This window comes from Photinus pyralis, unplaced genomic scaffold, assembly GCF_008802855.1.
Source record: "Photinus pyralis isolate 1611_PpyrPB1 unplaced genomic scaffold, Ppyr1.3 Ppyr1.4_LG5, whole genome shotgun sequence".
Classification (NCBI taxonomy): Eukaryota; Metazoa; Arthropoda; class Insecta; order Coleoptera; family Lampyridae; genus Photinus; species Photinus pyralis.
The window spans coordinates 13,346,267-13,370,145 of NW_022170596.1; the positions used below are offsets into that span (position 1 = coordinate 13,346,267).

At 37.0% G+C, this 23,879-nt stretch overlaps 1 protein-coding gene across 2 annotated transcripts in view; it reads right to left on the reverse strand.

The window, feature by feature from the left end:
* Positions 1 to 357: 357 nt before the first annotated feature.
* LOC116171899 overlaps positions 358 to 23,879 on the reverse strand; it is a 54,754-nt gene continuing 31,232 nt past the window's right edge. The window contains exons 3-4 of one of the 2 annotated variants that reach the window (XM_031488931.1): positions 978 to 1,212; positions 358 to 664 (exon numbers count right to left, since the gene is read on the reverse strand). In XM_031488931.1, the coding sequence (XP_031344791.1) occupies positions 490 to 664; positions 978 to 1,212 (410 nt within the window). In that variant the 3' untranslated portion in view covers positions 358 to 489. Of the gene's footprint in view, positions 665 to 932; positions 1,213 to 23,879 lie in introns of both variants that reach the window. The other variant, XM_031488930.1, reaches the window with a different exon arrangement.

Sequence of the window (23,879 nt, forward strand, 5' to 3'; positions counted from 1 at the left end):
CATAATATTAATAAAATAGCACCAGTTAAAACTGTCGCGATTTTATCACACTTTTTGTCTCGAGTTTTTTCCGTTGCACCTTGATGCTCAGGCAATAATACTGTACTTCTCTACCTTGATATATAATGTACTATTCCTACCTTCAGAATATAGAACTTACCTGCTCTTCCTATATTCTCTCGTAACCATGCGGTGCTCATTTGCCGGTAACTAACGAAGAATCCAAAATAAAATTCAGATAGTTGGTTCGACGAAATAAAACAGAAGAAGGAATAGGTAATAAAAAGTTTAATAGAATCTTCCGATGCACATTATTTCTCTAGACATTTGCAACATTTGAATTGCTGATTACATAAATAATACTGATTCATTTATTTAACACCTATACATCGTAACATTGAAATTCTAAATTTTTAAAAGTAACTACATTTTTCAGTCACACATCATAGTTTATAATATTTAATTTGCAGAATGATAGAAACGACGAATTTATTTCTTTCGGCCCAAAAATCGAATGTTCGTGAAAACTGCGGTCGCCGCTCTTCTGCGATTACAAAAATTGACCGTGCGACTATTGCCTTGTCGTGCGTCGTGGAGCGCCACAAGTAAACGGAAGACGTCGTCTTTGCTTGGTTGACACATGTAGCGGTTTTCGGCGTCGTATCTGCAAAACATTAACATTAGGATATCAGAAATGCGTTCGCAGAAGAAAATTTCCCAAAGAAAAATTTTGTCTGTATACAGTTATTGTACTCGGAAAAGTAAGAGGATGAAATCGTAGGCGGTCGATCGATTGTTATTGTTTTTCTGTACGTTGTCTCTCAAATTGAATACAAAGTTTGTTTGTTTTGAATCTATGTACTTCCCCGAATTTTCCATCTAGCGAGACGACCACGAAAAATTATAACCGAAGTTTTGGAAAACCAACTTACGCTTCTCTAGAATTTTGCCGTTTCCACGGATATTTGCGGTAATACCTCGATCTTTTAAATGGAACTTCCGTTAATTCCTTCTTCGGGTCCTTCTGAAGTTCGGGGAACTGATTATAATACGCGTCGCTTTCCGTGTCTTGTTCGCCGGTCGGATATTCCTCAACGTAAATTAATGGTACCCCTTGATCTGGATGCAAAAGGATGTCTACTAAGTGTTGTTTCAGTCGTTGCAGCTGCAGGTCTTCTAATAGATGCGATGTTTTATAAGCTTCGTAGGGATCTAGAACAGAAAGAATTAATTTAGATAAATTACCAAGTTGGCAGTAAATGCGACGTTAACGTGAGCCACAAAGGTAGGCTTTTATTGCCTGTAAGAAGTTCATCACAATAAAATGATAAGAACAGTTTGTGGACTAATCCGATTAAATGCTCCGAAGCGTATAAAATGTAAGTTTGTCGCGGTTTCAAAAAGAAAGGTCGCAAACAATAGCACAATGTGTTTTTGTGTACCATTTTTTTACTGTTACATTGATGGGTAGATTATTACGAATATCACTTTCCATAGTTAAGAAAGACTAGCTCGTCACATTAAATTGCTCTACAGTTCTCCGCAAGTAATTCTTAACCCTTTCCTATCGATTTCAAGTTCTCCTCTCCAGTTGCTCACAATTTCTTCAGAAGTTTTCTCTCTCTCAAATTTCCTTCATGTTTCTTTCGATCTCTATCTAAATTTCCTGGAAAGATCTCTTAAGCTATTAAACTTTTTCGAAGTTCCCTACAAATTCTTCTCACTTTCCTTAGCTGTTCATTTTTTAATACATTCTTTTTTTCCTGTAATTGTCATCTCAGGCTCCCATAAAAGTCATTCGTCTAGTCTCCTTCAAGTTGTTCTCAAGTTCTTTTAAAGTCTTTATCTCGAGTTCGCCTCAAATTCGCTTCCTGCTCTTCTAAAGCTTCTTTTAGATTTTTGAGTTTGGTTTAATTTTCGCTCGCTTCCTTCTCTTTAAATTATTCTCCAATTCTCTCCATCTACCCTTCAAGTTGCCTTCAAGTACCCGTCAAGTTTTCAAGTTCCTTCCAGTTCTACTCAAACCTCCACTAGTTTCTCTTTAAGCGTCTCTGAAGTCTTTTCTCAAGTTTCTATGAATATTTTCAGAGATTCTAAGAATATACTACCCTATGTAGATGTTTTTTTCTAATACAAGTAGATTGTGAGCAGTTTTCCTTTTCATTTTTCAACTGTTAAACAGTTAATACATCATGAAAATACTGCAACAATGAAACCCTTGTGGCTGTTGAAGCAACAGAAATTGAAATAAAAAACCAAGAAATTAAAAAAAAAGGTATGAGTTGATGGCAGTTGTGCTCTTAACTCGCATTAATTATATGAAAGTGTTATTGGTTTTGTTGTTGTATTTTTATTACAGTTTTTTCCCGTGAAAATAATATAAATTTTTGGCCATTTTTAAATTGATGATGAAAAAGATCTTTTCTGGTAAGGTTCCTTTTTTATTTATTCATTTTAACTATGTCCATTGTACACATTGTTTCAAATCAGCTTGATTTTGGATGTTTTTGTTTAGTAGCGTTTTCGATTTTTTTCATAGGTCAATTTTACAAATGGTTTGGTTTTACGGTCTTAAGGTGACATTTCATTGATTTTGGTTTAATTTTAGATAAATGTAATTAACACTTCAATCGAATTTATGGATGAATGATGGGACTGTGACGTCAACCCTTCGCTTCTCATTCTTATTTACTAAACTGTATTTTCCGTTAGCGTTTCCCTTTACAGTACCCCCTTCTTGTTTTGGAAATTTAGTAATTAATGTTGGAACAACAATTATTTTAAGGTTTTAAAAGCAACAACTACATTTATATCTTTTGAGATTCACCGCATTGTGAACACTGATCTAGTACCAGGTATTTACTCAAAAGCTCCTACAATCAGAGACGTTGGAGTGAGGATGCCGCCGGGTCCAAGATACAAGACAATAGGCGAGTGAAACAGAGGCCCTTGTTATAGAACGTGGCGTATGATCTAGTGGCCTGATCTTAATCTCCATGAATAGAGGTTTCTCGGCCTGTACAGTGGAGGTCAATGGTATTGATGTACTTATACAGAGGTTGCGGTGACGTACCTACGATTAGGCAACACACTTTACATCAGAATGAATTGCACTATGGGAAAAATACGAACCGTTCTATACAACAATTGACTTCGACCATTCTGCGCAATGCCGAGAAACAGGGATATTCGCGACGAAGCTTGTCAGGAAGCCAGCTAGCGTACCGGATTTTCTCAATGTTTATTTTGTTAGTTTTTTGTTTCGCTTGTTGTATTTACAGGTAGTAATCATTTAATTTTTTCTCGCAATAAAAATTAATATTTAAACTTCATGTCACAGTTTGTTATTATTTACATTTTGTATTAGTGATGAAGTTAGTGAAGAATAGCGTACTCCAAGCATTTGTTTTGTGTACCGTTACTGAATCATGATTGTTTGTTGTACTGTACAGGTAGTTATGCTTTTACATTATTTAATTAACTATTCATTTATGTATTCACGTGGGAGTATATTATAAGTGTATAGTTGCATTGTATGTTTGATTAATCGTTTATTCCGTAGAGGGAGTACCCCATAAAATTCTGAACTTCTCGTGCCCACTACCGGACGGTGCGTAAGCAATACCAGAAAGGGAGGTCCTCTAATTAACTCCTCTTCTGTTCTATGTGACTCTGTTTGTGACTTTAACAAGAATACTGCTGGCATTTCGACATATACGTTTCGTGTTCAATTAATGTGGCTGATGCTGGATTAGAGCTATGTTACTTTTGAAGTTGTTTTTATGTATGTAGGCACTATTTATTATTTTACTAAATTACTTTTGTCTAAATGGATCGTAGATGTGTTTTTGTACTAATTTGGTTTATATTGTTTTTCATGTGCTTTAGGATCTCAGTTGTGTTTTTATTAATATCTGATTTTTAATGTAGGATTTGAGATGATTTCTCTTGTTTCTTGTATTTGTGTGTGTTATGCTAGGTTTATGCCTGGCCCTTTTGTGTGCGTAATATATTTCATTTTTCTTGTCTTTTCTTACGCACAAAGCTCCGCGTTTTATTTATTTATTTGTTTATTTATTTATTTATTATTTTTTCCGTTGTTCTGGACTCTCAACAGGTTTGTGCCCAAATACAGTGACCCGCATAATGCTTTTTGAGGTACCTCTGCAGAAGGTCTTAAGTTATTCTATACTACTCCGGTATTTACCTTACGAATTAGGAAAATTGCAGGAAAACCTAATTTGGAGCAGCCGGCAGAATGCATCAGTCCAGGTTCGAACACCCGCCCTCCGGCTTTATAACCTAACGCTCTACCATTGAACCACAAAGTCGGTCAATTCCCATTCCAACTGTGCCTCACCTCCTAATACATAAAAACCGCCACAGTATTATACACAACGTAGGAACCTATTCGTACCATCTTGTCCGAGCCGAGATTTGAAAGTGCCGCCAAACAACCGACATTTCGACTTAAAAGCTAGATGGCTCTGCTTGTTATTTTTCTCCGGAGTTGCCTACTGTAAGTATAGCGTAAGTCAAGATTACAGCACCGAATGGGGAGAGATTCTGGATCGGACTTGGTGAGTCATGGCACTTTTAGTGGCATCGGCGTATAGGACAATCGGCAATTTGAACTTTTCATTATTAGCTAGAAGCAGCGTGGAAGGCTTCGGTAAGGAGCGGAACGCAAGGGCTTTCTGGACTATGTGGATCAAGAAGGAACATGGCGAGGTGAACTACCACTACTATATTGTGTTCCCTTTCGAAAACAGATCAAAAGTCGTGAGGTCAAATTCAGTGTATAACTGCAGTTAACCATCTCCATGTATTAATAGGTACCTTCTGTACGCGGACTATCGATTTAGTTAAAATTTTGCGTAGCCATCCTTGTGGTGTGGCAGTATCGTGGCAGTTATGTGTTGAGTCATGCTTTTAGACATAAACCTGACATTTGATAAACTTTATTTTACTAATTAGCCATATTCCTCCATAGAAAGAGATTGCCGCTTAAGAGCCGAGATAATTAATTAAGTGCCAAACAGACTTAACGAGTTGTGTTCTTCAGTTCTCCTCTCCAGAATTTATAATCAAAGGTATTTGATACTAATTATTCTTCGCTTCCCAGAACGCCAATATTTAATTAAAAAAATAATTAAAAGACTCCTCTCAAAAGCAACGCACGGGATCGATAACAAGCCACTTCAATTAACGTACAGTTTTATAATATGACTTTGCGGCTCCAAGTTGCCAAAATTTTATAATATTTACAAACCCGAACAAAAGGACGCTTCGTTACCGCTTTCCGATTAAGATTAGTGTAACTTAATCACCTTTCTCACAAGAGCACAGATTTTGTAGCAATTTTATCCGAAAACTAATAGCAACTTCATAACATTCAAAAATATTAGATAAACAGAAATAGGAAACGTAACCCTTTTGTGCGCTATGTTAGATTCACCGTACTTATGGTGTATACAAATAACAAAAATGATAAAAGATTTACCGTAAAAGCATTTAATACCTGGCTTTCGATATGGACATTGAATAATATTATTATTCAATGATATGGACATACAACTGAATATTGTAGCGATTCTTCTAGAACATTCTCGAGACGCCATCAAATTGATAGTATGATCTTCCTCCCTAAAAATTCTCGCTCTTTTTACTATTGGTAATCGGAATCATGTTGTCTATTAACTTCCTTATCTTCCCTTTGTTTTTCTCCTTATCGATTTAATACAGCTATCCATAACAAATAAACTCTACAAATAAAAAATTGTGCGGAAAGAAAGATATATCGGCAACTTTATCATCTTATACAGTGTCTTATAAAATTAAAAAAGTAGGAATTCGAAACGTTGAGATTCGGTTATTAATGCATGAGGTAACGCGAAACTGAACACGTTTTTCCCAATAAAAACAGGTATAAATATATACTTCCAAGCGCGATAATTGGGAACCTTACCATGATTGGAATCAGATTGGAAATATGAGAAGCTAAACAAGAGGGTATTTGATGATTCTATTAAAAGCAAAAATCGAAGCAATAGTATATTCAATTTGCCAATCATAATCAGAACGGAAGAACGCACTTCGGTTACATAAGGAAGGCGTTTCCAATTTTCCTCGCATTTTCATTGTTTCTGATTTAAAGCTTAACGAATGAAATTGAAAAATTAATTTTGATCAAAACAGACAATACGTGCAAAGGTTGTGAATATAGCAAGAGCAGTAGATTTACAGCAAATAAACACTGTGTTCAAGCCCTAATCCAGAGGTTCTCAAACTTTTTTGAACGTGACCCTAATTTAAGTTGCAAAAGCCTTCGCGACCCTAAAAAATTTTTCGCACTCTGGGAGAGGCGGCTATGCCAGGCATATGCCAAAGTATCAAGTATCCAGTATCAATGTACAGACAAAATAGCCTATTTCTATTAGATATATAAACAAATGGGCAGCAAAAATGCATCAATTCAAATTTAAGTAATTTATTCAAACACTTTTGCAAAAAGTACAGTAAAAGTAATAAAAAAACAGGGCACTAAAAAAAGACTAAGTAATAATAAAACAAGTATAAATTGTGCACAACTCTTGTGTACATAAAGCGCATTTTTTAACCGAAATAGCTTTTGTTTTGACAGCACCAATGGATATATTTCTTGCAGACGTCTCAATCGCCCTTTGTGAGTACCCTCTTCCGACAATCCGTTCTTGAGGTATAAGGGAATATACCATTACCAATATACCCTATCACGATAAGAAGCCGAGGAGGAGGGCTATGGTTGGTAGAAGTGAATTCCTTTCGTTGAGACCTTTCATTAGAGTACCATGAACGATAAAATTAGTTCCACTCACCCCCCCCCCCCCCCCCCCCCCCCCACTCCACCGTACAAATCAATTTATCTCGATGACACCTTTCATTAGAATACCATGAAGGGTAGAACTTTCTCATTGCCACTATTTCAGCTCTACAAGATAGTGTTGAGAGATTTTCAATACAACCCCCCCCCCCCCCCACTCCACCGTACAAATCAATTTATCTCGATGACACCTTTCATTAGAATACCATGAAGGGTAGAACTTTCTCATTGCCACTATTTCAGCTCTACAAGATAGTGTTGAGAGATTTTCAATACAACGCATATGGCCTGTAAAAAAAGTACATACTGTATTAAGTAGCAGAATACAACGATGTACGACACAAAAAAAGAAAAGTTTGAAACCTTGTTGATCTCAACAGGATCGTGCGAGAATACCTGTCGCACAAATTTCCTGGGAAATGGAATATCCATTCTCGCACGATTAGGGAGTTGTGTGCGGGTGCACCATCCTGTTGAAACCAACATTTTTCCATTCTCTATCGTCCTTTTTGTTTTACTCAGTTTTACCCCCAGTTCGAGTGAGCGTCTCGAGTGCTACCTACTAACTAGATACGTGCCACCGTTCTCCCAGTCTGTACTGAATTTGTTTTCTGATCACAAACGACACAAACGAAAATGTGCCGATTCAGTACATTGACTTATATACTAGCATGCATCATTTGTATTAAAGTAATGAACAGCGTTGTTTTTTAAAATAAAGTGGTAAAATCGTAGTTTTCAACACAACAATAAAAAAATGTAATATTAAACAAGACACCGCTTGAAGTCGATAAAGTTGAATGGCTTTCTAACTGATGACATTTCATTACAAGATAAAAAATGTCATTTGAAACTTCAATCGATTCGCTGTAGGGCGACCATTGACCCCACAACTATTCATAACCATCAACACTTTCTTAACAAGCACTCTTTTACCAATTTGTTCTTTCTAATAAGAAACTGCAGCTGAATGTTAAAATTATACGTTTGAAAATTGGGCTCAAACGTAAAAACTGAACGCGAACCGTCGAGTTTGTCCAGCTTTCCACTTGACACTATATATTTTGTCTGTGTTTATTGTTTTACACCTACGTCCTTTTGTACGAAATGAAAAGCACATATTTTTTCCTTTTCTTTTTAGTTTTTCATTGGCAATGGGCGACACTGTTGATTCTCCGTAAAATAATATAGACACAAGGCATTTGCAATTATAAAGGCTTTAGTTTGGCTTTTAATTGTAAAGATATCTGCCCCCAGAGTAAGAGATATAAATAAGAACCAAAGTAAAAATAATGTTCATTTGCAAACTAGTTCTAACAGACTCGATAAGATTGGTATAGGTATTACGCATAAACTTAGCCATGTAACGGTACTTTACAGAAGGGTACCAAATTTTTGAGATTTTCTTATAGTGGACAAGTGGCCTTTTTACAGTCTTCATTTTTTAACTGCGCTGTAAGTGTCGTAGGATATGGTGCGATTGTCTAGGGTTACAGGAAAATTTTTTTGTTTATCTGTTTCCGTTTTTTGCGCCCTGTGAGATTCCGCTGAGTAGACGGATAAATGAGAGCAAATCTTAGCGACGTGTGATTAATTTTTGTCCGAATAGCGCGAACCGGGGTTGAATAAATTTTGTGGCCGGAAAACAGTAATTTGAAGAGATGTAGTCAATTATAAACAATTACGGAATTTAATTAAATTAAGAAGGCACTGAAACATATGCTTTCTGATTTAGAAGAACTGAAATTAATATCTAGTTTAAGTATAACGGAGAATTTCTTAATTTATTGTACCCAACAAGCAAGTTAACTTCTAAAAGAAGCAACCCCTAAATTATTTTTGCAGTTAGTTTTAATATACTGAAATCAGGGAGTATATTTTTGAACCAGTCGATAATTCATTATTTAGGTACCAGATTGCGATAATGTTTTTCAAACATGTGCCGACGCTCGGTCGCGGATTTGGTTCTCAGGTTGAGGAGCGTTGAAGAGTAAAAATTACCCCACGCTGGCGGCGTAGGTTAAGAAAACGCTACTTAACTTCAGGTGATCTAAATGCTGAAGTGGTAAATTCTTCAGGCTAATAAATCACTAGAGGCGTAGTCTAAAGAGCGCTACTGGGTCTTGACCTGCTAGAGAACAAGGTAAGGCTGACGACTTCTACTTGCGTGGCGGTTTTATAAGACCCATTGATTGGGAGGTTTTTCAATTTACAACGGATGGCGAGCGAGCGCGATATCGCGTGGCACCATGCCCTTAAAGGCATGGTAATGAGTTGAACATACAAATACGAGAAAAATGTGATTATTTTTACAGTAATTACCGACAGCGAAATCTCCGGATATGCGACTCAAATAAGAGCTGTCTTTTAACCAAAAAATTACCGAAAAAGGAAAAATCAATTTTTTCTTGGTTTCTACTACGACGCCTTTTTGGGTCTCAAATTAAAATTTTTTTAACTGCTTAAATTTAAGTTAATTGCATTCCGATGTTCCCCGCAAAACACTCATGGATAATGGATTTTTTTTTCTCTATTGATTGTCCACGACACGTGCTTTGTCGTTTTACAGCGTGTATTTTCGCGGCTTGAAGTCTAATTCCTACTTGACGCGACGCACTTACGGTCTAATGTGTAAGGGCCTTCGGCTCCCTCCAAGGCCTAATCCCCACCCAACTATGGCTTCTATCTATTCTACCAATAGAATTCATTTATTTCACCAAGGCCATATCGAGAAAAGCAGTTTGTAAGGCACCTCGAGTTTGCTAGAACCCTTGGTCTCAGCAGTTCCCATGCGTGGAATAACGAGCATACTGGATCCATCAATACGGTTCCATTACATCCTATTACCTTAGTTAACGATCTGGGTGGGATTGATCGAATAAACACAATGACGAAAATTTATTCCGCAACACATGAAAGAAATAATACAAGATCCCTGAAAAAAGAAAAGCCTACAAAGCTTGTTTGGACATATTACCCCTCACGCAGGCGGTGAACCAATAAAATAAGAAATCTTAAATTACTCGCAATTTTTTCTTAATAATCCAAATAATCTGGTGGTACAAGGTTTGCGATACTAGGCGCACTTAACTCACACACAAACGCTGACAGCTTCTGAATTTCACTTTACTTTATGACGCAGGATTAGATGATAAACAAAACTAGCTTCGCTCATTTGCCGCAAATTCACCATTGTGCTGAATTGAATTCAAACCACTGTCGGCTTCGGACGACACACACCTCGTGTTTGCTCGATCAGAAAGCAGGGAGACGGACGAATATCCAAGTCAAGTTGATATTTTACACGACGTGCACGTCTGATTTTACCCATCCATTACCGATTTCTTTCTCTGATCGTGCCAACTGATTTACGCCACTTTAGTTAACTTGCTTCTGCACAGACTTATTATAAAAAAAAAACGAACCGCGTCTTCAACTAAACAAATAGGGCTAACCGGCCGAGAAAAAATGCACATGCTCTTCAACCGTCGCGATACTATCAGCCTCGTTTTCTCGTTGTTTCCAGTATTTAAGGAAATACCACCATAATATAAACTCCTTTATGAATTTTCAAATAAATCGTCAATCACTTGGTCTTGGTTATCAACACAAGATGTGCATTTCCTCAACATTAATTAGCTTTTGTTTGATAAACACTTCTTATCGTAAACGAATAAATAAAACCTAAATTAAAATTACGTATCTAACAAATTTCTAAAAGGAAAAACAAATACGGAAACACAAATTCAAATAAAACAAACCAACTCTGTGCTTATTTCGTAAATAATCCCCCACATTTACTGAATAAATTGAAATATTCACATATACACGATGTCTCATCATTATTTTTGGTATTTAGACTGGAATAACGTTTAGAATACGTTTTTTACAGAACAATATCCATCCGCTCCTTTTGATTTTCTCAGATTCTTTCGATTTTTTGTTCTTTGATTTGTTCGGATTCGTCGGCTCTTTGAATTTGTTTAATCTCTTCTGATCTTTTCCATTCATCATGTTTAGCATTCTTTCACTTATAATACTCACGTTGGTAAGATCCACGCAGTTCTTAAAATCGTATTATTCGTTTTTCTAAATTTTGTTTGGAACACTGAATACATCTTCAAAACAACATTTTTTTAAATGAAGCTTTTTGGTATCCAAAATTATAAAAAAATTGCTACCAATCTACAGTTGCTACGACACGTTTGTTTCATGGAGTTAACGTTGCCCTTGCATAATCGGAACATTCTAATTACATATTCAATATTGCTCTTCGGAAACGGGCATTTTTTTGTACTTCATAAGCATTACGTAGTACAAATATGTAAAGTAATAAAATTATCATTTTCAGAACGACCACCGCAAAATGCTACAAATCCGTTTAGAGAGATTCATTTTCTGTATTAAATGTAATATCGTCTAATTGTTTCATGTGGTTATTAGTTTGATCACGAAATCTGAAAAAAATTAGATAAATTCTGCTCATATGTATAAAGGAGGTTCAAATCTATAAAAATACAAGTAGTGATGTGTATATTTTAAGATAGGAGGTTGATGTACCTTTTCAAAACTAATCAAACGGAAATGCCTCGCTAAGGAGATCACTATTAAGTTACGTACCTATATAAAAAAAATACACTTTCTTTTTACCACCTACGGTAACAACATATTTAGTGTTTTTATGCGTAGGTAGTGCGAGGATTTCGAGCCAATAGGGGATGCAAATTGAATAGATTTTGCTTGAATAAACTAATTCACGCATTTTAGTTTATTACAAGCTTAAAAGACGTTTATCACAGTATTTAATCTAACGGAACGTGGAAACCTTTTGGTAAGCTAAATGACGGCTTTTTGGAAGAATATCATTAATCTTTTCGTTTACTTTATAATATACCTACCAAATAATCGCTAACCTTACTCTAGCTTTGGTCGATTTGGAAAGCATACTTTGATTTAAATTTTAGAAGTAGATACTAAAATGATTGTAGGATGATTCGCCCCCGAAAATTCGCCCCGGTAAATTCGCCCCTGAAAATTCGCCCCGGAATATTCGCCCCCAAGAAAACTCGCCTCCCAGCAAATTCGCCCGCGGACTATTCGCCTCCGTAAGATTCGCCCCCAAGAAAACTCGCCCCCGGACTATTCGCCTCCGTTAGATTCTCCCCCGGCAAGTTCGCCTCCGACAAATTCGCTCCTGGAAGATTCGCCCCCGGCGATTCCGCTCCCGTAGGATTCGCCCCATAAGATTTATTAATCCTCGGAGGTAAAAGGGCCAGCAGTTCATAAAATGAATTTTGTTTAATTTTAATTTTTTTGTAATAACTGTGTATACCTACATCAAGGGGGTAGAATAATAGCACTCAAATACCTGTTAACTAAAATATGAATAGGTCATTAAGATAAGGTTGAATAAAGTAAGGATGATTTGCAAAGGGACATCCAAAGGAAATAAATCCTATATTCACAATAATTTAATGACTTCTATTATTTCAGACATGACATATGGAAAATCCACCTTAACTCTTCTATTACAAAAAAAGATAATATATAATCTAATTTAAATGACATTTTTGATTGACTGAGTTGTTAGCTTCATAATTTCTTCCTAACAGAACGTTTGATGGCTCGTTTGGACATTGGTGGTGTATTTGTTTTGAAACTTTTTATGTTTCTACTTGTTATATTTTGGCGCGAATACGAACTTAGATTTTTGGTTAACAATTCTACGGTGTTTTTTTAACTTTCGGATCAATACTTGGCTTGAACACGAATTTTGAGTTTGGTATAAACCCGTGTGAAAAAATAGTTTTGAGTATTGAAGAAGATGGGTTTCACGTGGTGCTGGTAAGTTTTGTATTATTTTTTAATTAGGTAGTTAGATATAGGTACTTAAAAAAACGAATTTTATGCACGATTTTCTAAGATTTTAAATAAGTATTACAATCCTAATAAACGAAGAGTTTATTTTATTGTAAATCAAACACAATATTTCACTTTTCGTAAATACAAAAATCTGAAAATCAAACTGACAACAGCAAAAAATGAACTCCTTATGGCATCAGTAATAAAAACGTGTCTGTATTGTCATTTTTATACATAATAATAGGACACGTTCAACATTTTTTTATCTCATATGGATACTTTGGACATTTTAAAACTTTCATGGCATTTGCACCAAAATTCTCAAATTTAGGGCGGATCCCAAGGGCTGAATTTGGAACGAGTACAAGAGTACCGTAGCACACTAATTGATACTTAACTAATAAATATATAAGCAAACTTTTTTTATATTTTAAAGAAATGGGATGATTCGAGTTAGATTTTTGGGATTAGTTAATTATGATTTGATACTTCAGAAAACTTCATCAATGTTGGTGTTTTTCAACACAAATTTACATCAAATCTGGACCAATTTTCAAATGTCTAAAGAAAGAATCATCCTTTGTTTGTACATTGATGCCAAAAACATTTCAATACATCCATAAGTGGCTGAGTAATTACTCATTAGATTCCTTTGCAAACGCAATTTGTTGTAAAATGTCTTGTAAACATACGGTTGACGTTGAACCGTTGAAACAGCCTTTAACAGGTGAGAGACGATTGAATATGAACAATTTCGAGTTGTCAGTCTCGCCGTATTGAGTTCCAAATATCGTAATTTTTGCAAATATTTATTTAATTAATTTAAACCAACCTCGAGGGTATGGGGCGAATGCTACGGGGGCGAATTTGTCGGGACGAATGCTACGGGGGCGAATTTGTCGGGGCGAATATTCCGGGGGCGAATTTGTCGGGTCGAATTTGTTGGGGGCGAATTTACTTGGGGCGAATTTACTTGGGGCGAATATTACGGGGGCGAATTTACTTGGGGGCGAGTATTCCAGAGGCGAATTTTCGGGGGCGAATTTACCGGGGCGAGTCTCCCGGGGCGAATTTACCGCACACCACTAAAATATTTATTCTTTTCCCGAAGTCATCGTGCGTCAATAAATTTGTTCCATAAGTACAATTGATTTATATAAATTGCTCCATGCAAGATGTACATAAGGGTGTATCATAGTGGAAACATCGAACACAGACTGTGTACTGGTTACACAAGTGACAAGAGTACAAAATTGAAGTAATTGATGTCAGAGTCAAAAGAAGCCCAGGAATCTACAATTGCTACTACCCAGTGAAAGGACGGGGGAGGGGGGGGGAAGAAGAGACGAAACAGTAACCACGTATAGACCAGCAGACACCAGAGCAGCAGAACTACATACACTAGGCACTGAGGAAATCATACAAACTGCAAGTATGTGATAGAGAATATGAGCATGGAGCATCGGTTATCGGACAGTTACTTAGCAAATAGACATGATGGTGAAAAGAAGCACCAAATAAATCTGAATACTGAGCAGTACAATCAACAGCGGACGATAGTTGGACACCCCACTTTACAAGAAAAACAATAGACCTGGGAGGAATTCGGGAACACGTAACGAAGCACCCGTTTTCGTACAAGGAAATGTATCGGAATTAATGAACGCACCGTACATTTATGGAAGCTATCGGCCTTAATAAACACCCGGTACTTCTAAGAACTTAAAACGAGCGTTTCCTTACGAGAACTTGTAGTTCCGGACCTATGCATTTCTTTTCTAGGAGTTGGAAATTGAAGGAAGCAATTGTTTTAATTTGTCAGAACCAAAATCCCCTTAGAAAAAAATTTTTCAGAACCAAAATCCCCTTAGAACTTTACTAGAATCTCTCCAGGGCTTTTAGAATCTTGTAGAATACTTGTTCTTGCCATCTTCTTAGTGTATTCTTATAAAAGCTTATCTCGAATTCCTTGTATGAATGTTTTTTACGGACGTGGTTCCTAATAAAGCATCTGTTTCTTAAAGATGAGTCCATTAAAAGCCTTATAGTGGGAGTATGTACAATAGTAGTTATAGGCATCTGCACACTTTTGTATTTTGAATAAAATGTACAGCGTGTTTCAACAAAAATTGGTACAACGACAAAGAATTATCGAACTAATCAATGGATTAAAAAAAGAACAGGAAGTTTCAGGAAGTAATAAAATCCCCTTCCAAATTATGAGCCACTCGACCCTTCGTCCTTGAAACTTGAAACCTTGATATATGCCTTGATATAAAATGGGACCGGTTTTTTAATGGGGGGCGGGGGGGTACACATTCGGCTGAACATGTTGACCGCCCATCTCAGAGATCCCTCGATAACCACTTGGGCAGCTACGTTCCAGTCAATCGGCCTTACACCGTCCCGGGTAGCTCCTTTTAATGGGACCGAAGTTAAGTAGTGTCCAGAACCTGGAAAGTGTGCGGTAGACGTATATCTGCCGCTTGTAAGCCTCAGTGTCCCCACTTTTTGCCCCGGGTCCTTCAAAAGGGTCTTGCGAAGTTTTTGAACTTCAGGAAGACCCTCCATATTACCACAGAATGTCCTCCATGATCCTCGTTTAGACCTTGGAATCTGGTCTTTATAACTGAGCTGGGAGGTCTGAAGATCTTCCCAGTCCGCCGGCAACTTAGCTCGCATGGCCTTATTAAAGACCCTGCGAACCTCCTTACGAGCCTTTTCAAGATCTAAGTTCCACCAAGGTGTTCTTTCCTCAAAAGGCACACAGTTTACAGCTGTCCTCATAGGACGCTGTTATGGCGTCGCTTACTAATGCGGGCGCCTCTTCCACCCGCCTTGCTTTCCGACAGAGCAAAGGTGGTCAATCCAACCGGTCTAACAATTTTGCCATATAGCAGTCCCAGTCAGTGGAACGGGGATTCAGAAACCAGTCCGCAGTGGGATGCCAGGTTTAGTTGGAAAAGAATATGCCAGTGGTCCGAAAGTGACGGCTCATCAGACACTCTCCAATTCGTGATCATGTGAGTTATTGAAAAGGAGCCCAGCATCAGATCAATGACCTCCTGCCTCCGCGCTGTGACGAAGGTAGAGGCTGCTCCCTGATTTAAAACATTCAAATCAGTTATTTGCAAGTACTCCAGAAGGTGGTCGCCCCTCGAGTTCGTGTCCACAACCTCTAGGTTTCTTCTCAGGCTGCACTGAGCCAGACCCTGGAGCGCTTCCCTCTGATCTGAGACGCTTGGTCCCTGACGTCGGGTTGCCCCCCTGAGCCAACGACTCAGACGCAGCCTTAGGGTTTGGTGCAAGGCCCGCTTGACCCGAGGTTTTACCCTTGGCCCTGCGCTTCCTGGCCATTGCCTTCTGTGCGCCAGTCCTATTCTGCTTGCGAATAGGAGCTGGTCGATCACCAGGTCCTTGAATAAAGCTCTGCGTTGGAGCCATCCCCCCTTTCGAGGAGCCTGTCCCGTTAGGGGACCCCTTTTGAGGGCCCTGCTTGTTGATCTCCTCTGACGAGGAGCCCAGAAAGGTTTTGTTTGTCCATACAATGCCCACGAGTAGTGCGGAAGTGCCGCCTCACCTGGGTAGAGCCGCTTACCCAGGGGTTGGCTGCGAACCCCTTCCCAAGGGAGAAGAGCCACCACTCGGAGATCGCCCGGTATCCGAGGGGCACCGTTATCGACTGCACCCCAGTGCCACGCAGTCCTCGGTACGGTCGCTAACACCACAGATTTAAATATACTATATATAAATCTTGACTTGGAAGTTGTTCTGCGGCGACGACTTTCGTCGCTACCAGTCTGGGTTTTAGCCCCCCCCCTTAAAATCGTCACTACCCACACCCGTCACGCCGGGCGTCAGGCTCGAGTAACTTCAGTAATTCAGAAATATTCAGAATAGGAAAACCAAGAAACTCAAAGTGTACAAAGAATTTTCAAGTCTTGTCACGACCTCGGTCTCTTTTAATTAATCCCAATTTCAACATTCCTGAGTGCGAATTGTAAATAGGTGCAAGTATCGCTTAAGTGCAATGCGGTTATTCATTTAAATTAGAGCTCCCTGAGGTTGCGTAAACCTGAATAATAATAATAATTACTTACTTATGACAAAAACAATAATCAATTGCGCTCCGGGTGCAGCAACGAGTGACACAATAAGCACAAGTGTTGAAAGAAATAGAAAGTCAAAATTGGTGACTCTGCAGAACACATCATTTTTTCCATTTGGGTCTGTATTTTGTATACTAGCAATTCTAACAAAAATATTAGGATCGAAATGCTGCAACCGATACCAAAAATGATGAAGAAAACGTACAGCTCATCCAAACCCAGTTGTTCAACGTCACTCAAATCTATCACTGATGATTTAGCCAACGCTTGGTATTGCATAAAGATTATCTTTTCGTTGATTTGGTATATACCGGACTCCATTAAACGCACGATGACTTCATCAACTGTACGTTTCAAGTAATGACCCTGTCTTATTTTGATGACATGCTCGTTATCTCTTAAGAGAAGCGGATCCTGGATACCATAAATGTATGATCGCAAATCATGCTGAATGGTGTAGAAATCTACTACCGGAGTCAAAGCCACGCATTCACCTCCCACTAGAGCGCGTACGATTGGATATGGTTCCCTGATTGGGTAAAAAACTATTTTATTTGTTACTCAGTTGTAAACGTTGATTAACAAGACAAAACGCAAACGGGTAAACGTCATGTTTAAACGCTACTGACTTGTAAAACTGACAGCAGACTGTAAAACTGACAGCAGACTTGTAAAACTGACAGCAGACCTGTAAAAATTTTACAAGTTAGTAATCTAGTAATTTCATTGGCCAGAATTAATGCGAAGTGTCTGTTACATGGATCACATGATATTTTAAACATTTCTTCAAGATCAATTTAAGAACTAATTATTTACGTTTACTATTGTTTACAAATGAGTAACAAATAAAATATTGTACATTATACGCCAGGTAATAGTTTTTACTGGCTCTAGGAGATGACAGGCTCGCCTAACGACTCGCCAGTCAACTTCTCCTATCGCCAGTAAAACTCACTTACCTGGCTAATAATTTGTTGCTCGTTCTTGATTTCGCTTCGTACAAATGCGATGAATTTGGATAAACGCTGATGAATTTATACCGGACAACTCTTTATAAATGATGATCGTTTGAATTTCCCGCAAATAAATTTTGAAGTTGGTAGTAACTGATGACCATTGTTTACTTGCTTATACGAGTAATTTAGAAATTTGTTGCTCGTTCTTGATTTCGCTTCGTACAAATGCGATGAATTTGGATAAACGCTGATGAATTTATACCGGACAACTCTTTATAAATGATGATCGTTTGAATTTCCCGCAAATAAATTTTGAAGTTGGTAGTAACTGATGACCATTGTTTACTTGCTTATACGAGTAATTTAGAAATACTGCGCATGTTTTGTAACAAATTAATGTAACAGTGTAAAATGAATTGAGTTTAACAGTGTAATACATTTTCTATTTTATTTAAATTATTTGAAATCAAGAAATCCTTGAAGAGACTCCAAATTTCCGAACGATAAGCGGACACTTCCTTGATAGCTTTGAACGTGTAAAGACGTTAAGAAGTAATTACGTTCTAGATTACTAAAATTTTAATTGAATTAAGCGCATATAATTGCCATTGAAAGAAGCACGTTATTGCTTACCGAAATTTCGTTGAAATTTGAGTCCGACGAGGATTATTGAAAAAGGGATTTGTTATCAAATCGTAAGTTTTTTTGTTGAGCGTTCGTTTTGTTCATGCATACAATTTTAGCCTTTTATTTTTTACTCAATTTATTATCTGGTAAAATTGGTATTGGATCCAGAATTACGAACTGAACTGACGTTGCGGGGAGTTCGATAAAAGCAGCACGTTTGAGTTTCTACGTTTTTTCGTTTGGTGTTAGCGAGCCCAGATTCACTTGGATTTGGAAAAACCTTCCGAAAAGTTCAAACTTCTGTGGGTGTTCTACCAACTCACCTATCAATACTCCGGGTGCGAAGAAAACTTACCTTTAATGAAAAACCAATCAAATCAGTCCCGTTGGTATGTAGTTATGGAATTTGTTTCATTTCAGTTTCGGAGAAATTTGTAATTTCTTTTCAAACCATGGACAAGAACAACTTGTTGTATAGAAGTTGGCAGCTATAGGTATTGATTTTTTTCTCTAATGTTCTACAAGTTATTATTAATTAAAGTTAAATTTGGCTACTTGTCCATTGGTACATATTGTATTCAAACCAACTACTTATTTTTTATATACGACGCTCTCTGTACGAATATGGCCATATTGAATTTATAGCGGTTGTTCTAAATTTTGATCTTCACGAATCGCATTTCAATTTAACTATTTATTTACATGTACACTACTTGCCAACGAAAATCATTTTCAATTCTAAATAAAAACTGATTTTACTAAGGAAGTTAATTCTTTGTCGGAATGTTATTGTTTATTACAGATGAATTATCCTTGCCTACGATCATTGCGCACCGACCTGAGTAGCTGGGTATCAGAATTTTATCGTAAACGTTGTTTTCACGTTATAGTTTTCGACTATAAAAATTGTTCAAAATGGCAAAAGTAATAAACCGTAAATGGTACACGAAGTGGCCAAGGGGCCGAGATCTCGATGTAACAGGCAGACGGACAGATCGAGCACATAACCGTCAACTTCGTTGTGTTACGCAAAACAATTACTAACGGGATTCATCCTGTATCATACAACGTATCAAGCGAAGTCAACGAACTGCTTTTTGTGTGGGCCATTTCCTGACAAAGCTTTCTTTACTTTCACACAATTTGACAAGATCAATAAGGCAACACGCAAGAACTGATTTTATATTATCGCATCAGTAAGAAACTTACCGCTCTCAAAAGCTTTAGGTAGGGGGCGCTTTGCTTTGATTATTCCATTATTTTGTGCGCCAGATTAATTTAAATTAATCGCGTAGTGGGGTGCTTTTATTACTTGCGAAGATAATTTTGGATCACGAAGGATGCCTTCTCTGTGCAATTTGACCTTTGTAAATAACCATCGGAATTATGGTATTAAGTGACAATTTAGTAGAGCACATTAACAAATTTAATATTAAGCTCTCAAATTTAATGCGATTATTCGCAATTCGATGTTCTACTTATACATTCTGTACTGTTTCTAATGCATTACAACATGTAGGTAGGTAAATGTGACGATAACCTAAACTAAAAATGTGTAATAAGTATAACCCTACGAGTGTTCTTTCATAGAACCTGTATCTTTTGTGCTAGTATAGTACACTGTACCATTGAATAAAATAGTGTTTTTATTCAATGACTGTACATAACGTACCTAGATCTGCAAAATATGGATTTGTTCTACAACATAGTTATTGGAAAATAGATGCGCAGATAGTAGTCAAGGTGCACCTTTCCAGTTTGAAATTGATATTGACTTGAACTGTGTTCTGGATTTGTTCAACCACAACATTTAATTTGAATGAACAGGCAAATAAGTAAGCTACGGTCAGGTGAAATTTACCAAAGTGGCGGATCTCCGAAACTCCCCTGTATCGCTTTATTATTCTGGAATTTATCTACTTCGTATTTTTTCCCGAAATCGTCATGAAACCAGGGACAAGTCGCCGTCGCCGACTGGTCGTTGGCAACTCGCCGTCGGGCAATCTCGCCATCGGTCAACTTGCCGTCGGTTAACTAACCGTCACAGGAAACAAAATAAACATTATTTTTTTTTAATATTTAAATCTAACACTTAGAAGTTTATAACTGCAATCAGTTTAGTCATATAATATTATTTAGCAACCTCGTTTTATTATTGGAATGCTGTAGTTATTTGCAGTGTTGGGTAAGATCCTTTAATTCTGGATCTAGATAGAGATCCAGATACATTTAAAAATCGTGATCTAGATCCAGATCAAAGATCTACACTTAAGAAAGGATCTAGATCAAGATTCCAGATCCCCCCAAAACGACCTAAATCCTTTTATCGTATGCAAAATAGCAAGAAAAATTGTACGTAAACCCTTGTGAAAAAGACCTTCCTTGAAAATTAATAACCGCCTACACCCTTTTAAGAATTCACAACAGTTGTAAATTATAATTGCACTTCGGTTTTCGTGCTTGGACATCAATGTATGTTATCCCTTCTTTCTTCTAATGCTGACAGACTAATCCTTTACATGTACCCGCCGTAAAATACACGGATTGATTGATTGATAGTGATATTTCGGAATATCTTAGGGGGTTGTTAGCCCATAATTATGAGTGTTTTGTTTGATAAGAACAAAGTGATTGCACTTATAAACATTTAGTGGTATTTTTTATTATTTATTCTGCTGACGGCGACTTGACCGACGGCGAGTTTGCCAGACGGCGAGTTTGTTCGACGGCGGGTCGGCGACGGCGAGTTGTCCTAGATGGCGGTAATTAGGTTACATCGATCATCTTTAATCATTTATCAATAAACTGCGCCTCCTTAGACCAATCACGCCCGTGTAAGGGTCTTTAATCAAAACCCACCAGATTTCAGTAGCGTTGGGTTCGTGCTTGGTAGTCATTGGGCATGTACAGAGGAGAATTTGTGATGTTTCTCGGTTTTAAAACGTCTGTATAACTCCTCTGCCTACCCTTGTACCTTGCCTAAAGCACCCTAGAGCTTCATCTTCGCTTCTCCATGGCCTGAAGCAGTGGAGGAGTTGAGTTACGTCGCTGGTGTACAGAAGATAAAGCGTAGGCTCCAGTACACTACCCTGGGGTAAAACTTTAATCTTACGTCGAAATTACGACAAAATATCATCGTGTAAATTTTTCACCACATGGTGGCTCGCTCATCTTTTGCATTATTTCAACCTAGAGAATAGTACATTATATATCAAGGTAGAGAAGTCCACTATTATTGCCTGAGCACCAAGATTACATCTCGAGGCGCTTGCGCCGAGGGGTGGAAGGTGCGAAGGCAATAATAGACTTCTCTACCGTGGTATATATACTATTTTTTTCACTACTAGCACTTGAAATCCTCTAAATTAACATATTATATTGATAAGAGAGTTAACGGTTGGACAGAATTGTTTGTTTCTTAATTTAACACGTCAATCAAGTACGTGGAAGTACAAGTCAAACAGGCCGTATTTTGTTTTGTCATTGAGATTTTTCAAAGAGTAATTTCGTTCGAATTTTTTCAAAATGTGATAATTTTAGGTATGTAATTTCTCCGGAAATTGCGAATGGTGGCAATTATTCGTTTTAGAGAACTTATCTAAACGTTCATTGAGCGAAATTTCGTGTTGTGTTTTCTAAAAGTGACAGCGTGACAGTTCTCATTATTGACTACTAGTTAATAATAAAAAATTATTAACCACTTTGAACAAATGCCGAGAAAGCCTACTTTACAAGTGGAAAAAAGGTTAATAATCATGTCATCAGACGCTAGTAGTGAAAAAACGCAGTTTATACAACAATATACAGTGGGTTGGATTCGTAGAGCAGTCCTGGCTGAAATCCCGTCTACTTAAAAAAAATAAAGACAAAAAAGTAAATATGATCTTATAGATTTTTTTAGAAACTTTTTCTTCGATATTTAATCAAAATGCATTGTGTTTAGTCTCAGTGTCAACATTGATGGCGAAGTCATGAATAATAAAATTCGCGTTCGTGTTATGAAAGTGTTATAAATTAAATTGTTTACTGGTTACTGATATAAATTATTTTACTTAAGGACCGTTTTATTTTCGTTTATCGTTAACAGTATTAGTTCCCGTGAACATTAATATTTAATTTCATAATATAAAAAAATATTTCAATAAATTATGTACGTATTAAATTTACGTTATATGAACACCTAACATTGTATCTTATTGCAACAACTGATATTTCGGGCGGTTAATTTAGCACGAAAATAGTTATTTATTATATAAAGACGATAAAATGATATTTTAACCATTGAGCGAATTAACTTTCACGTAATTGGTGTGTTTCCCTTTATTGTCGTGTATAACACATAACTTTATTTTATAGCAGAAGCCATATAATTGTAAAGCTTTTGACAATTCTGAATTTAATTTAGACGTCAAAAATAGCAAGCTTAAATTCTGGCGTCGCGGTCGTTTCCTTAGAAACAGCATTGTCATATGTTCGTGCTCCGCCCCCCATTTGTAATAAGAATGACATATGTCATTAGAATGGACAGTCATCTGTTTTACTTAATCTACCCTTGCGGTTAAAGAGCGAGTTGGTCTACTCATTGCAACCTATTAAAATATCACTTTAACATCTGCTATAAAATAAAGATTATTTTTAGTTTACTTAATTTCGTTACTGATAAAGTCGAAATAACATCACTAATTTATTACATAAAATCAGCAAATTATGCAATAGTTAGTGAATGCAGAGTTCTACCTAAATGAAAAGTCGATGTTTTCTCAATAGAAATGTATTATTTATTAATGAATATTACATTAGGGCCGTTAGTCTTGTCCCTATAAAATTGTAATTATTGAATTGTAATGTACGCGTATCTAAACACGGAATTATGAAACCCTACCCTCACGGTAATAACTTATGAATAGAATTACTCTTTACGTCATATGTGAAAATGGATTTATTTAATACTTTCATTATAATTTTATTTTTATAACCTATATCCGAAACTAATGCAGACATACGAGTATCATATTTATTTTCCTAGTTCAATTTGGAGTAAATTTGATTTGCCACCATATACGCCTAAATGGGAATGTTTTTTAGTCTTTTGAAAGTGTATTTCTTCACAAAATAAATTGCTTTTTTTTGTATGTAGATACATCAAATGTTCCATTTCGCTGATCATATTCAAACAGCGAAGTTTTGTTTCGTTGCTAGGAGCAGAGAAGTAAACAAAAGATCACTTTACTGCCTCTTTTCTGCTTCTCTGCTTCTTTTGATTTCTATATCTGCGATGACTAGTCCGTTTATATACAACCACAAACGAATATAAAAAAGTTAGTGTTCATCACGAACTCGGCGCCTAAAGGCGCCTCGAACTTAAAATAAAAACTAACTTCTCGTCATTGGTAAACAATATACAAGTAAGGCACTCCCTTAGGGCAGGAATAAAGAGAGAGGAGAGATAAACGATGATAGCAA